Source organism: Hippopotamus amphibius, chromosome 1 (genome assembly GCF_030028045.1).
Source record: "Hippopotamus amphibius kiboko isolate mHipAmp2 chromosome 1, mHipAmp2.hap2, whole genome shotgun sequence".
In the NCBI taxonomy this organism is placed as follows: Eukaryota; Metazoa; Chordata; class Mammalia; order Artiodactyla; family Hippopotamidae; genus Hippopotamus; species Hippopotamus amphibius.
The window spans coordinates 173,802,489-173,818,103 of record NC_080186.1 but is presented as its reverse complement, the minus strand read 5'-3'; the positions used below and the strand labels follow the sequence as shown (position 1 = coordinate 173,818,103).

Genomic DNA, 15,615 nt, shown 5'->3' with positions numbered 1-15,615 from the left:
CAAGACCCTGGAAGCTGCACAGCACAGAGAAAAAGGAGGTAGAAGGAGAGAATAGAAAAAAGAAAGGAGGGGGGCAAGGAAGAAAGGGAAAGGACAGACAAATCCCCAAGATTGGTGCTAAAAACAACTCTAATTAGTCAAAATTACACAAGGAGATGTGCACACTTGCACTTGCAAAAAGGGAATAAGAAGAGAAAACAAAGAAAAAAGAAAGAGAGAGAGGGCTTCCTAAGTGGCACAGTGGTTAAGAATCTGCCTGCCAATGTAGGGGACACAGGTTCAATCCCTGCTCCAGGAAGATCCCACATGCCGCGGAGCAACTAAGCCCATGCACCACAAGTATTGAACTTGCGCTTTAGAGCCCATGAGCCACAACTATTGAGCCCACATGCTGCAACTACTGAAGCCCACACGCCTAGAGCCCATGCTCTGCAACAAGAGAAGCCATGGCAATGAGGAGCCTGCGCACCACAACAAAGAGCAGCCCCCACTCACTGCAACTAAAAGAAAGCCCGTGCACAGCAAAAAAGACCCAACATAGCCAATAAAATAAATAAATAAATTTATAAAAAAGAGAGAGCAAAGAAAACAAAGAAGGGAGTAATCCAATCAATAAACAAACAAATCCACATACAAATATATATAGTAAAGTTTAAACTAACAAATATATAAAACCAGGAACAAGTCAAACATACCAGGAAGTCCTCCGATACTTCTAGGCAGGTCTCTACACTTGCTGTGGGTAGGACTGTGGAGAGCTCAGACTGTGATCTGGTTTTAGTCCTGTGTGTATTTGCCCCCACAATCCACAGTTGCCCCCTAAATCTATAGCTTCTATTGTAGAAACACTCATCTATTCAGGTGATCCACAAATGCAGGGTCTATCAAGCCTATTGTGGGTATTAAATCTGCTCCTCCTGTGGCTGTTTCCCTTTCTCTTCTTTGGTCCTGCAGTCCTTGGGGATCAGTTATGGTTTTGGCCCCTTCTTTGCGTATGGGCTGCTCTCAGGAGTTGGTTTCCTGCTCAGGCAAGAGGGGGCAAAAGAGGGTGATTGGTGCTCACTTGAAAATTCAGGTCAGGGGGAGGGAGGGGTATGGCAGTCTAATTGAAATTTGCAGGAGTGCTTGCAGCAGCAGAGGTCGGCGAAAGCCTGAGGTGTGCCGTGTGCTCTCCCAGGGAAACTGGTCCTGAATGCAGGACCCTTGGCGCTGGCAGCCAGCACCTGCTACTGGGAGGACACGGCCAATGACCTGCCCTACACATAGGACCCATGACGGCGACAGCCATAGGCGCATGTGGTGGCAGCAGACTCTTTGTTTTGGTTTAGCAGCTGCGGGTCACAGATTGTGCTCTCACAGGCACCACTCTGCAGCCTATGAGTTCGTGGAGCAGCAAGGTTCTCCTGAGCACCCTGAAACAAAGGTCTCCTGCCTCGCTGTCAGGCCCAGGCTTTTCCCCAAACTCCTTCCCAGTAGCTGTGGCGCACTTGCCCCCCAGGCCGTTTTCATGCAGCCAGCCCCAGTTCTCTCCCTGATCTCCCAAGCCTCAGTGCCCAGCACCCACCCATGGCTGCGGGTGAGCAGACCAGTGTTTCTGGCTGGGGAGTGCTGCCTGAATCCTCCACGTGGGAATCTTTCTGCTCTGCCCTCTGCACAACTGTTGTTGCTGTCTCCTCGGGGGGCTCCGAAGCTCCCCCAATCCGTCCCCACCAGCAAAGATGCTTCTCAGTGTGTGGAAGCTTTCCCCCCTTCACAGCTCCCTCCCAGAAGGGCATGTCTCCTAGGGATTCCTTTATCTGTTTTTTTTTCCCCCTTTTCTCTTTTGTACTACCCAGTTTCGTGGGGATTTTCTTGCCTTTCTGGAGGTCCAAGGTCCCCTGTCAGCATTCAGAAGGTGTCCCATAGGAGCTTTTCCACAAGTAGATGTATTCTTGATGTATTTGTGGGGAGGAAGGTGATCTCCACGTCTTACTCCTCCGCCATCTTTTTTCCAGCTCTCACAATTATTTTTAATCCTTACACAAAAGTGATATAAATTCCCTTTTTGCTTCTGTGCTTCGTCTAACTTCACTTGCTCACAGGATACTGTGTACAGAAGCCTTGCACCAGGCACTTCAGACCAGAGTTCCTAGGACCAAGCATCTCTCTGAGGTACTTGCTAGTTCTAAAACAACTTTAATCAACTTGTAAGAAATATATGTACATCTGAACACACAGCAGAGATGATCTGGGCCTGTTTCTCATATCCAGGGCATTTTACTCACCCACACTGAGGAGCCTCTTAGAGCTTCTCCCTCTCTGCCAGAACTTGGTAGTTTTTTGAAGACTTGCAACTTCCAGGGGAGAAGTTTAGTTTCAGGCAATTACAGTCTTAGCTCAGCAATGGCTACCCACCCATCTATGGAACTCAGCAAAAGTAATTCTAAGAGGGAAACTTATAGCGATATAGGCCTATCTCAAGAAAAAAGAAAAATCTCAAATAAACAACCTAATCTACCATCTGAAGGAATTAGAAAAAGAAGAGCAAACAAAACCCAAAGGTAGGAGAATGAAACAAATGATAAAAACCAGAGAGGAAATAAATAAAACAGACAAAAAATAATAGAAAAGATCAATGAAACCAAGAGCTGGTTTTGTGAAAAGGGAAACAAAATTGATAAACCTTTAGCAAAGATTATCAAGAAAAAAAGAGGACCCAAATAAACAAAATAAGAAATGAAAGAGACAAAATAACAACCAATATCACAGAGACACACAAAAAAAATCATAGGAGAATAAATACTACAGTCATATGCCCATAAACTGGACAACCAAGAAGAGATGGACAAATATCTAGAAATACACAAACTTCCAAGACTGAATTAGGAAGAAACAGACGAGCTGAACAGACCAATCTTTAACAGTCAAATTGAATTTCTAAAAAACAAACAAACAAAAAACCCAAAAAACTTCCAGCAAAGTCTGGGATTTAATGGCTTTACACAGGAATTCTACAAAACAGATAAAGAAGGACTAATGCCTATTATTTTCAAACTATTCCAAAAAACTGAAGAGGAGAAAAGACTGTCTATGACAAATTCACAGCTAACATCATACACAACAGTGAAAAGCTGAAAGCTTTTTTCTCTAAAATCAGGAATAGGACAAGGATGCCCATTCTCAACACTCCCATTTAACATAGTAGTGGAAGTCCTAGCCACAGCAATCAAATGTGATGCTATATATACAGAAAACCCTAAAGTTTCCACCAAAAAACTATTAGAATAAATGAATTCAGTAAAGTTGTAGGAGATAAAATTAATATATAGAAATCTGTTGCATTTCTATACACTAATAATGAACTATCAGAAAGAGAAAGCAAGAAAACAATCCCATTTACAATTACATCAAGAAGAATAAAATAACTAGGAATAAACTTAACTAAGAAGGGGAAATACCTATACTTTGAAAACTATAAAACTTTGATGAAGGCACTTGAAAAGGATACAAAGCAATGGAAATATAACCTGTATTCAAGGATTGGAAGAATTAATATCATTAAAATGTCTATTCAACCCAAAGCAATCTACAGATTTAATGCGATCTCTGTCAAAATACCCATGACATTTTTCACAGAACTACAACAAATATTCCTAAAATTCATGTGGAACCTAAAAGACCCTGAATTGTCAAAGCAACCTTGAGAAAATAGAACAAAGCTGGAGGTATCATGCTCCCTAATTTACAGACTATATTATTGGGTTGGCCAAAAATTTCATTTGGGTTTTTCCTTAAGATGTTACAGAAAAATCCAAACAAACTTTTGGCCAACCCAATAAAAAGCTATAGTCATCAAAACAGCATGGTACTGGCACAGAGAAACAGACACAAAGATCACTGAAACAGAATAGAGAGCCCAGAAATAAACTCATGCATTATGGTCAATTAATCCATGACAAAGGAAGCAAGGATATATAATGTGTGAAAGACAATGTATGAACAAAATAGAAATAGCAATAAATAGAGAGACAACTTAAAAACAAACCATAAAGAAATTCTAGAACTAAAAACCACAAAAACTGAGAAAAATTCACTAGAGGGATTCAAAGGCAGATTTGAGCAAGCAGAAGAATCAGTGAATCTGAAGATAGAACTGAAATCATCGAGTCTGAAGAACAGAAAGAAAAAAGATTGAAGAAAAGTGAATAGAGCCTAAGGAACCTATAGGACACTATCAAATAGACTACTATGTGCATTGTGTGATTCCCAGAAGGAGAAGAGAGTCACAAAGTGGTAGAGACATCTTTTGCTGAAATAATGGCCAAAAATTTCCCAAGCTTAATAAAGACATGGATGTAAATATACTTCAAGAATCTAGGAAGCTCAAAAAAAAAAAAAAAAAACCCAAAAAACTTTATTTTTTTAAAAAAAAGCTATAATGAATATCTTTAAAGAGTTTGAAGGAAAAAACTGCATTAATAAAATAGCAGCCAAAAAATACACAAAAAAATGTGAATCAGATTTTCGACAGTATCACAAAAACTAGAAAATGGTAGAACTATGGTTTCAAAATTATAAGAGAAAATTCTTTTCATTTTACAATTCTACATCCAGTCAAACTTTCAATCAAGTTTGAAGGTAGAATAAAGATGAGTTTAAACATACAAGGATTTCTTTCTCAGGAAGTTACTAAAAACTATGTTCCAGTAAAATACGTCTATGAACCAAGAAAAAAAAAAAAACAAAACAAAACTCCCCCTTACAACAAGAATTTGATTGGTGTGGCTTGGGTCACGAATACACTTGTACTCCAACTGCCAGTGAACTAGGAGGCAGAGTCATGGTACACAATTTAGTGTAGACCACTTCCTGTGGAATTTTTGATTGAGAGTACAAAAGGAAAAAAGATTCTTTGTGGTTTAAGTTGGCACAGCCACATCATTTTTGAGCAAAGAATTTGAATCCCACAATGGTAATTAACTTGCTCGAGGTCATATAATTTGATAGCAGTGGAGTCAGGGCCAGGACTCAGATGCTTTAATTCCTAATTCAGTCCTCTTTCAACTTTGCTAGCATCAGAACAAGGAATTCCATCCCTGTTGGACATTTACAGCTACCAATTAACTCTAGCCTAGCCTAAGAGTAAATACTAGTTGAGATACTAAGGCATTATAAAACACAGTACAAATTCAGATATAACTAATGTTTGTCAGGCCCTGTGGTTTGACTCTTTCACATATATATTATTTAGGAGCTTACTATCCTGAGTGGTATATGAGGCCAAATTGGGTAAACTCAAGGAATAATGTAATTACAAGTCAATATTTATAGTGCTTACTTTACTGTTAGAATAATATAAAAAGAAAATCATCAGGAATGAGAATAATTTCAATAAGCTTCAAGGAGAAGGTAAAAGTTGAGTTGAATTTTGAAGTATAGGTAAGTTTAATATAGCAATAGAGGAGAGTGAGGAAATGTTCTTGGGCAAAAGTGCAAAAATAGGGTTTGGGAATACATTGGGGCTTTGGTAGAGGGAAATTTTGTGGATTATAATTGGACAAAGCAGAGAGATTCTGTTGGAAGTTGTTGGCTTAACAGTAACAGAATTTAATGTTATTAAATAGGTGACACTCACTTTAGAATTTTTGGTGTTTAGCTGAATCATACTGTATTCATGTTATGGTAATATGTGTTTTTGCCAGCTTCGTGCGGTTTTTCTAAAGTTTCGTACATAATAAAAGCTCAAAGTTTTCTGAAAGCTCCAAGATGTTATTAAAAACATATGGCAGCATAAATGGCTAGAGCTGCAAAACATGTTACCCTTTTCAAACTATTTATGGGTTAAAAATAGCAGAAACTGATTTCAGACAAAGCAATAATCTTTGCCATGAAAGTAAGGAGGAGTAAGCATATCCTTATACGCCAGCTGTATAAATTATTGCTGTAAAGATGGACCTTCAGTCTTGGACAAGGAGGAACAAGATCAATATTAATCCACTCATAATGGAAGGATGCGGTCATATGAAGTATTACTGGCTAGTGCAAGATCACAGTCTGAATTTGAAGACAGATGCTATATGTTTGCTATGGAAACAATAGACCGTAACATTGTATTTGATATGGAAAAATCAATCACTGCATTACCAGCTAGAAACTGCTCCACTTTGAGGCAAGAATACAAAGTACCTCAAGCCACTGTTAAACAGAAGTTTCATGATTATTTAATCACTTGAGAGACCAAACCAATTAAAATATCATCTGTCAATACTTTTTCTAGAGTTTGTTTTCAGGAATAATAAATGTATTCTCAACATCTATTGTCTTGACTTAAATGATGACAATAGAGAAATAAGAAACATCAGGAACAGGTTCACATTTTCCAGCAGGAAGTGGTTTCAGATTTTATTTGGAGCTGGAAAGGGCCAAAGTTCCTTCAGGCAATTTTTCTGGAATCTATCAGGTAAAACTCAGGGTTTACAAAGGTCTGGCAGTGTGGATTGGAATCATCAAATAACAACCAGAATGTACAAAGCCTTCAGGCCCCAGGGATCTGGTATGAATTCATCTCTGGCTGTGACCACACACATGTGGTGAAATGGTACTCCACTGGCAGGATTCAGACATTTAATTCCCAGTGGCTCATGGAGAAGTCATTGCAGAGTTTCAGTGTGCCTGGAAATAGCTGGCTTACTCAGGCAAAGGTGGGAGCTTAGGCTCGAAAGATAGGTTGAGGCATTGTATACCTTCCCAAGGAGTCTGAACTTAAAATCTAAGGAGGCAAAGTAGATCCTCCTAAGATTTTAAAGAAAGGAAATAATACAATAAAATGTGTACTTTAGAAAAATAGCATGGTGGCAATATGGATGATGGATTAAAGAGGGAAGATTCTGGAAACAGGAATCATGTTGGACACTATAAGCAATTTGCAAAGAATCTGTCTTTAAGTAAGGGCAGTTAGTAAGAACAGGAGAAGGTGAATTTGGGGATGTGGAAAAGAGTAGACTGAAAAGAACGGAGGTTAGAGAGGAAGTCACAGAAAACGATGTTGAGGTTTTTTTCTTTGTGAGCCTGGTTAGATATTAGGGTTGTCAATAAATGTGGGGAGACACAAGATGAGAATCAATGCAAACTTCAAACAAACAGCTTCAAAGTTAACTCTAATTCTAATTTTCATTGATGAGCACTGAGCGAAGAAAGTGTCAGGTCATTTGAATTTTTCTTCAAATCCCTGCTTACCCATTACTGGCCTTAATACTTGGAAATATTACTTAACATGACTGAGCTCCATTTCTTCAGCATTTTTTAAAGTGAGGAAATGATTTCCGCCATCGTTACTATGAAACCAAAAGACATAGTCAAATGACAGACTTGTATAAGAGTAGAAGTTAAACAGACAATAATAATACTATCAGTATTTTTAAAACCTTCAATTAAAAAGTGAACAATATAGTGAATGTAACTTTTAAAAAATACGTAATTTTAATACCCTCTAAATATCAATAATTTTTTAAAGAAAATTATTTTTGCCACCTAATTAAGAAAAAGGCATATTTTTTCCTGAATGAAATGCACACATATGCACAGAAAATAAATAAAAATGCACACAAAAAATATTTTCATAACAACTATTTTCTGCAGAATATAGTTTGAAAATGGAACCATTTTCCTAAGTGTGAAATTCTTTACAATATGTAAAATGAATCTGGTTGTTCCATCTTCCTGAAGATTTCTCCTATTGTCCAGATGCTCATGAGATCTTATATAAGAAACTAGGCCTTAAATTTCAAGAATGTTCACATATCTCACAATAGTTTTTTATGTTATCTCCCTCATTTTGTGTTCATGCTTTATAGTTTTGCAGAAAGTCATTAAAGAAGAAAAAGCATTTTCCATCTATTTCTTTACCTCCTCTACCTTTACATCTTTGACCAATAAACTTCTTTGACCATGAGTAACCAGTCTCTTCTAATATTTTTTATTGTTAAAGAGTTGTCATTTCCCACAGGTGGTATTAGACAAATATTTAACAACTATTCTTCATTCACCTTTCTCTCTCATTCTCTCTGTCTCTCTTGTTCTCTCTTCCATGTCCTTTCCGTGATTCTGATTTTTCTCTTAACTTGACATGGCTGAGAAGTATACTGTGCTCCACAAAGTATTTCCAGCTCTATAGAATATATGAATTATCTAGATCTATAACTGCTGTCTGATTCTCTCCATACCAAAGACATATAGGTCTTAAACCTTACATTTGAACTTACATTTGAAATCAGAGTTTGTTCTAAATTCAACACTACTTGTCAATCTATTTTATACAATGTCTCCTCTTCAACATTTTTACAAATAAGATGCCTTTAAACCATTTCCTACCATGGCAAATAGGGATTTCCATGAGTACTTTAATGGTTTAACGTAATACATCTAATTAAATAGAGCTTGCCAAAATTAATTTGGCAATCTTCAATCTTTAATCCATCTAGAGTTGTGCTACTCCACATCATAGAGTAATTAATTATAGTGCACTGTCCATGCACAGTACGGTGTTTTATATGTAAAGTCAGTCAAAAGTAACAAATTATTGAAACAAGAGTGAAATCTTTTATGTAGTTGCATAATCTTAAATGAGTGACTTCTTCTTCTTGCCTAATTTTCTTGTCTATATAGAAGTAACAATAATATCTATTCAATGGTAACTGTGAGATTAAATGAGATAATGCATATCAAGTGCCAAATACAGCATGTGTCATAAACTAAATCCCTAATAAACAGTAACTTTTACTATTGCCAGAATAATACTGTACAATAGAAAGATAATGTAAGATACCTATGTAATTTTAAATTTTCTAGTAGCTGTATTTTAAGAGGTTTTTTAAAAGGTGAAATTAATTTTAATAATATATTTAACACAATATATTAAAGAAATTCTTATGTCAACGTGTAATCAAAATAGAAAGTTATTAATGAGATATTTTACATTCTGTTTGTTTATAATACATCTACAGAATCCACTGTGTCTTTCACGTTTACAGCACATCTCGATTTAGACTAGCCATACTTCAAGTGGTAAACTGCTAAGTGTGGCTAATGGCTGCTAATTTAGATGTACAGATCTAGATGCTCATTAACTTCGGATGTGAGTGATATGTAACTCTGGGTGAGTCATTTCTTTATAAATGGGTTCAAAACTTTTAAAAAAGGAAAAGAAAAAAGACAAAAAGCTCTATGGAATGTATCATGACCAGGTTCCTGATGATCTTACTACTTCTTGCTTAATAAATACTATGTTTCAAGTAAGTAAATAATAAGAATACTACTATTTGAATTTCGAAAAAATAATCATCCTCACATCTTTAAAAGTGTGGGAAGTCTGCCCTTGCTTTAGAAAACACATATTTTGAAATTGGTAAACTTACACAGAATTCTAGAGTAAGCTTGGTTCTCATAGATGCAAAAAGACCCACACAGTGTTTAAAGTGTTCTTAAAATATTTTAAAGAATGTTTCTGTTCCCACTGGGCTAAGTACAAAAGCTCTCCTGGGGCCCACCCTAGGCTTGCCAGCTCAATGCACCCTCTTAGGCAGTTAAAGAAAAGAAAGTCCCTCCACCTTCTCCTCTTCGCTACATGAACTGATTTCACAGGCTCTTTACATGCTTTATTTACTATTCATTTTCATCCTTGGGAGAGAAACTTGAAATATTTATTCATAGGACATTATTCTTTTAAAATGCTTCCTAAGCCAAGGATCTAGTAAATGACAGAAAAAAGTGTCTGCAACAGTCAATGTAATTATCATCCCTGAAACTGCATTTTAAAATATTTTAATAATTAAAGGAGTTTTCTGAAAAAACAGGCAAAGAGAACTAAGAGAATAAAGAGGCTCAACAACCCAGGGTAAGTAAGCCTCCCGGGCTATGTGTGTGTACACACACCTAATTCCTACATAAAGCCCAACAACATTAATCATGTCTGTAAAGTGATAACCAAAACGACAGCTCTCACTCTGCAATCAGCTGTACAAGGAAGCAGTTTCTAGCCGTAGCCTGCTGCTCTGAGCACACAAGTGATGGACAGTGGTCCTTTTGTCAGATTCTGACAAGTGAATCAATAAAAAGACACAGCAAAAGTTCAATCAGAACAGACACCACTAATACAGCTGGCCTTTTGGGACCCACAGAAGCGTGGAACTGCTTTTCCATGTTAATTTCTCCTCACTACCCCTTGGGGTTATCACCTTCTCTGGCCCTTGTTAATTAAAAACTGCCTCCTTCTAAAGTTCCTTGGCAGGCATTTCCCTCGTGTCAGCCTATTTTGCTGACTGCTAAAAGAAATGGAGGAAGGAGTGTTCCACAGCTAAGAATGCCATGATGCCAAAACTCTGCTCCTTTCCTCCCAAAAGACTGTATGTATAATCATTTTTTTACATAGAATCCCTTATATTATAATTAGGAACTAACAAAACCACACATGAACAATTAAAGATAGCACTGTATCAAAATCAAACAAACAATAAAATTAGGTAAGTAGTTAGGTAGGTAAATCAATAGGTAGATAGATAATCTTGGCATACCATTTTTGGAGTTAGTCTTATTTTCGAATTTGGTGATCTAAGGAATTTTAATTGTATACACATTTCTATTTGTTGATTTAGCCTGACACTTAGTTATTACATTCTTTTTCTTACCATACCAGACACAAATTTATTTCTATGTATTTGCTAATCCTAAATGAATATCATGACTGACCCTAGGGACCAGATTACTTTGTGTTTGTGCCAAAGCCTATAAGAAGAAATATTTAGATTAAAAGATGGTAGCTAGGTCCTTTCAGCCATGATAATGGCAAGCATATATTACCTTTATGGCTTGGTGGTCATATGTTTCCAAACTGATTATTTGATTTAAGATGCTTTTATTTATTTTAGTCCAAAAAATTAGGCAATGCATTCAAATACAGAAGCATATATAGTAAAAAGTGAGTCTCCTGGTTCACCAAGACTATCCCAATCCCATTACCATCACTCACTCTTAGTATAACTTAGATTTCCCTACGCATTTACAAACACATATACACATATGTGGTGTTGCCTGGGTATTTATATAATACAATCATAATGCACAGCTTTTCCTACTACTTGCATTCTAATTTAATAATGTGTCATGGGGACACGTGCTCACTCCCTCTTGCAAGAGCACCAGAATTACAAATAATTGCTGAACAATCATCGACAGAAAGACACTTGAACTCACCAAAAAAAAAAAAAAAACACCCCACATCCAGAGACAAACGAGAAGCCGCAATGAGATGGTTAGGAGGAGTGCAATCGCATTAAAATCAAATCCCATAAATGCTGGGTGGGTGACTCACAAGCTAGAGAACAGTTATACCACAGAAGTCCACCCTATAAGTGAGGGTTCTGAGCCCCATGTCAGGCTTCCTAACCTGGGGTCCAGCAACGGGAGGAGGAATCCCCAGAGAATTAGACTTTGAAAGCCAGCGGGATTTCATTGCAGGACCTCCACAGGACTGGAGGAAATGGAGACTCCACTCTTGGAGGGCACACAAAAAAGTGTGCTCATCAGGACCCAGGGGGAAGGAGCAGTGACCCCATAGGAGACTGAAACAGACCTACCTGCTGGTGTTGGAGGGTTGCCTGCAGAGGTGCGGGGCAGCTGTGGCTCACCGAGGAGACAGGAGCACTGGCGGCAGGGGTTCTGGGAAGTGCTCATTGGCATGAGCCCTCCCAGAGTCTGCCATTAGCCCCACCAAAGAGCCGTAAGCTCCAGTGCTGGGTAGCCTCAGGCCAAACATCCAATAATGTGGGAACACAGCCTCACCCATTGGCAGACAAGCAGATTAAAGTGTCGCTGAGCTCCACCCACCAAATTGGATTGGAGTTTTACTGAGCTCCGCCCACCCAGCCCAACCTACCATCAGTCCCTCCCATCAGGAAGCACCCAGGAGCCTCCTAGATAGCTTCCTCCACAAGAGGGCAGACAGCAGAGTCAAGCAGTATCAGCAGTATTTCATCTTGTGCAACTGAAAACCACAGCCACAGAAAGACAGAGAAAATGAAAAGGCAGAAGACTTTGTACCAGATGAAGGGACAAGATAAAATGCCAGCAAAACAACTAAATGAAGAGGAGATAGGCACCCTTCCAGAAGAAGAATTCAGAATAATGATGGTGAAGATGATCCAGGACATTGAAAAAAGACTGGATGCAAAGATCAAAAAGTTGCAAGAAAAGTTTACCAAAGACCTAGAAGAATTAAAGAACAAACAAACAAAGATATGCAACACAATAACTGAAATGAAAAATACACTAGAAGGAAACAATAGCAGATTAACTGAGGCAGAAGGCTGAATAAGTGACCTGGAAGACAGAATGGCAATAATCACTGATGCAGAAAAGAATAAAGATAAAAGAATGAAAAGAACTGAAGACAGCCTAAGAGACCTCTGGGACAATGTTAAATGCACCAACATTCGCATTATAGGGGTCCCAGAAGGAGAAGAGAGAGAGAAAGGACCCAAGAAAATACTGTAAAAGATTATAGTTGAAAACTTCCCTAACATGGGAAAGGAAATAGCTACCCAAGTCCAGGAAGCACAGAGAGTCCCAGGCAGGATAAACCCAAGGAGAAACACACCAAGACATATAGTAGTCCAACTGACAAAAATTAAAGACAGAGAAAAGTTATTAAAAGCAACAAGGGAAAAATGACAAATAACATACAAGGGAACTCCCATAAGGTTAACAGCTGATTTCTCAGCAGAAACTCTGCAAGCCAGAAGGGAGTGGCACTATATAATTAAAGTGATGAAAGGGAAGAACCTACAACCAAGAATACTCTACCCAACAAGGATCTCATTCAGATTCGACGGAGAAATCAAAAGCTTTACAGACAAGCAGCAGCTAAGAGAATTCAGCACCACCAAACCAGCCCTACAACAAATGCTAAAGGAACTTCTCTAAGCGGGAAACATAAGAGAAGAAAAGGACCTAAAAACATAAACAAAACAATTAAGAACATGGTAATAGGAACATACATAGCAATAATTACCTTGAATGTAAATGGACTAAATGCACCAACCAAAAGACACAGACTGGCTGAATGGATACAAAAACAAGACCCATATATATGCTGTCTACAAGAGACTCACTTCAGACCTAGGCACACATACAGACTGAAAGTGAGGGGATGCAAAAAGATATTCCATGCAAATGGAAATCAAAAGAAAGCTGGAGTAGGGATACTCATATCAGATAAAATAGACTTTAAAATAAAAAATGTTGACTTCCGGCCTCTCTTCTCTCCGGACACGGGCGCGAGCTGTGAGGGGTTAGCGTGTGTGCCGAACTCCTCGGAATCATGGCGTCCCTTTCCCTTGCACCTGTTAACATCTTCAAGGCTGGAGCTGATGAAGAGAGGGCAGAGACAGCTCGTCTGTCTCTTTTATTGGTGCCACCGCTATTGGAGACTCGGTAAAGAGCACGTTGGGACCCAAGGGCATGGACAAAATTCTATTAAGCAGTGGACGAGATGCTTCTCTTATGGTAACCAATGATGGTGCAACTATTTTAAAAAACATTGGTGTGGACAATCCAGCTGCTAAAGTTTTAGTTGATATGTCAAGAGTTCAGGATGATGAAGTTGGGGATGGCACTACTTCCGTTACTGTTTTAGCAGCAGAATTACTAAGGGAAGCAGAATCTTTAATTGCAAAAGAGATTCATCCACAGACCATTATTGCGGGTTGGAGAGAAGCCACAAAGGCAGCAAGACAGGCTCTATTGACTTCTGCAGTCAACCATGGTTCTGACAAAGTTAAATTCTGTCAAGATTTAATGAATATTGCAGGAACAACATTATCCTCAAAACTTCTTACTCATCACAAAGACCACTTTACTAAGTTAGCTGTGGAAGCTGTTCTCAGATTGAAAGGCTCTGGTAATCTGGAGGCAATTCATGTCATCAAGAAGCTAGGAGGAAGTCTGGCAGATTCCTATTTAGATGAAGGCTTTCTGTTGGATAAAAAAATTGGAGTAAATCAACCAAAGCAAATTGAAAATGCTAAAATTCTTATTGTAAATACTGGTATGGATACAGACAAAATTAAGATATTTGGTTCCCAGGTAAGAGTTGATTCTGCAGCAAAAGTTGCCGAAATAAAACATGCAGAAAAGGAAAAAATGATGGAGAAAGTTGAACGTATTCCTAAGCATGGGATAAATTGCTTTATTAACAGGCAATTAATTTATAATTATCCTGAACAGCTTTTTGGTGCTGCTGGTGTTATGGCTATTGAGCATGCAGATTTTGCAGGTGTGGAACACCTCGCTCTTGTCACAAGTGGTGAAATTGCCTCTACCTTTGACCACCCAGAACTAGTGAAGCTTGGAAGTTGCAAACTTATTGAGGAAGTCATGATTGGAGAAGACAAACTCATTCACTTTTCTGGGGTAGCTCTTGGTGAGGCTTGCACCATTGTTTTGCATGGTGCCACTCAGCAAATTTTAGATGAAGCAGAAAGATCCTTGCATGATGCTCTTTGTGTTCTTGCCCAAACTGTGAAAGATTCTAGAACAGTCTCTGGAGGAGGCTCATCTGAGATGCTGATGGCTCATGCCGTGACACAGCTCGCCAGTAAAACACCAGGCAAAGAAACTGTTGCAATGGAGTCTTATGCTAAAGCACTGAGAATGTTGTCAACTATCACAGCTGACAATGCAGGCTACGACAGTGCAGATCTGGTGGCACAGCTCCGAGCTGCCCACAGTGAAGGCAATACAACTGCTGGACTGGATATGAAGGAAGGTACCATTGGAGATATGGCAGTACTGGGTATAACAGAAAGTTTACAAGTGAAGCGACAAGTTCTTTTAAGTGCAGCAGGAGCAGCAGAGGTGATTCTTCGTGTGGACAACATCATCAAGGCAGCATCAAGGAAACGTGTCCCTGATCACCACCTTTATTAAGCATTTCCATGTGCTGTTGAGCTGTGGACCAGTGCATAGTAAAGTTGTGTTTAAAAGACTTTGACCTCCTGAAAGAAGACTATAGAATTGAAGTTTATCTGTGGCTGTTATTCCTTAAGTTTGGACATTTAACTGACCTTCTATTTTAACATGGGTCTAATTTATTTGCTGTTTCATTTTCCATAAAAGTTAGTTGATTTAAGAGTTCATTTCTCATACTGTGCATCAAAATAAAAATTTGAACAATTAAAAAAATAAAAAATAAAAAATGTTACAAGAGACAAGAAAGGACACTACATAAAGATCGAGGGATCAATCCAAGAAGAGATAACAATTATAAATATATATGCACCCAACATAGGAGCACCTCAATACATAAGGCAAATGCTAACAACTATGAAAGAGGAAATTGACAGGAACACAATAATAGTGGGGGACTTTAACACCCCACTTACACCAATGGACAGATCATCCAGACAGAAGATTAATAAGGAAACACAAGATTTAAATGACACAATAAATCAGCTTGATTTAATAGATATCTATAGGACATTACATCCCAAAACAGCAGATTACATGTTCTTCTCAAGTGCACATGGAACATTCTCCAGGATAGATCACATTTTGGGTCATAAATCAAGCCTTGGTAAATTTAAG

At 38.3% G+C, this 15,615-nt stretch overlaps 1 protein-coding gene across 1 annotated transcript; it reads left to right on the top strand.

Moving 5' to 3' along the window:
- The first annotated feature begins 13,299 nt into the window (after positions 1-13,299).
- Positions 13,300-15,170, top strand: LOC130860620 (T-complex protein 1 subunit beta-like). The gene is given in 2 exon segments (XM_057749086.1): positions 13,300-13,427; positions 13,430-15,170. Coding segments are annotated over 2 exon segments (1,605 nt in total). The 5' UTR covers positions 13,300-13,351; the 3' UTR covers positions 14,959-15,170.
- Positions 15,171-15,615: the final 445 nt, after the last annotated feature.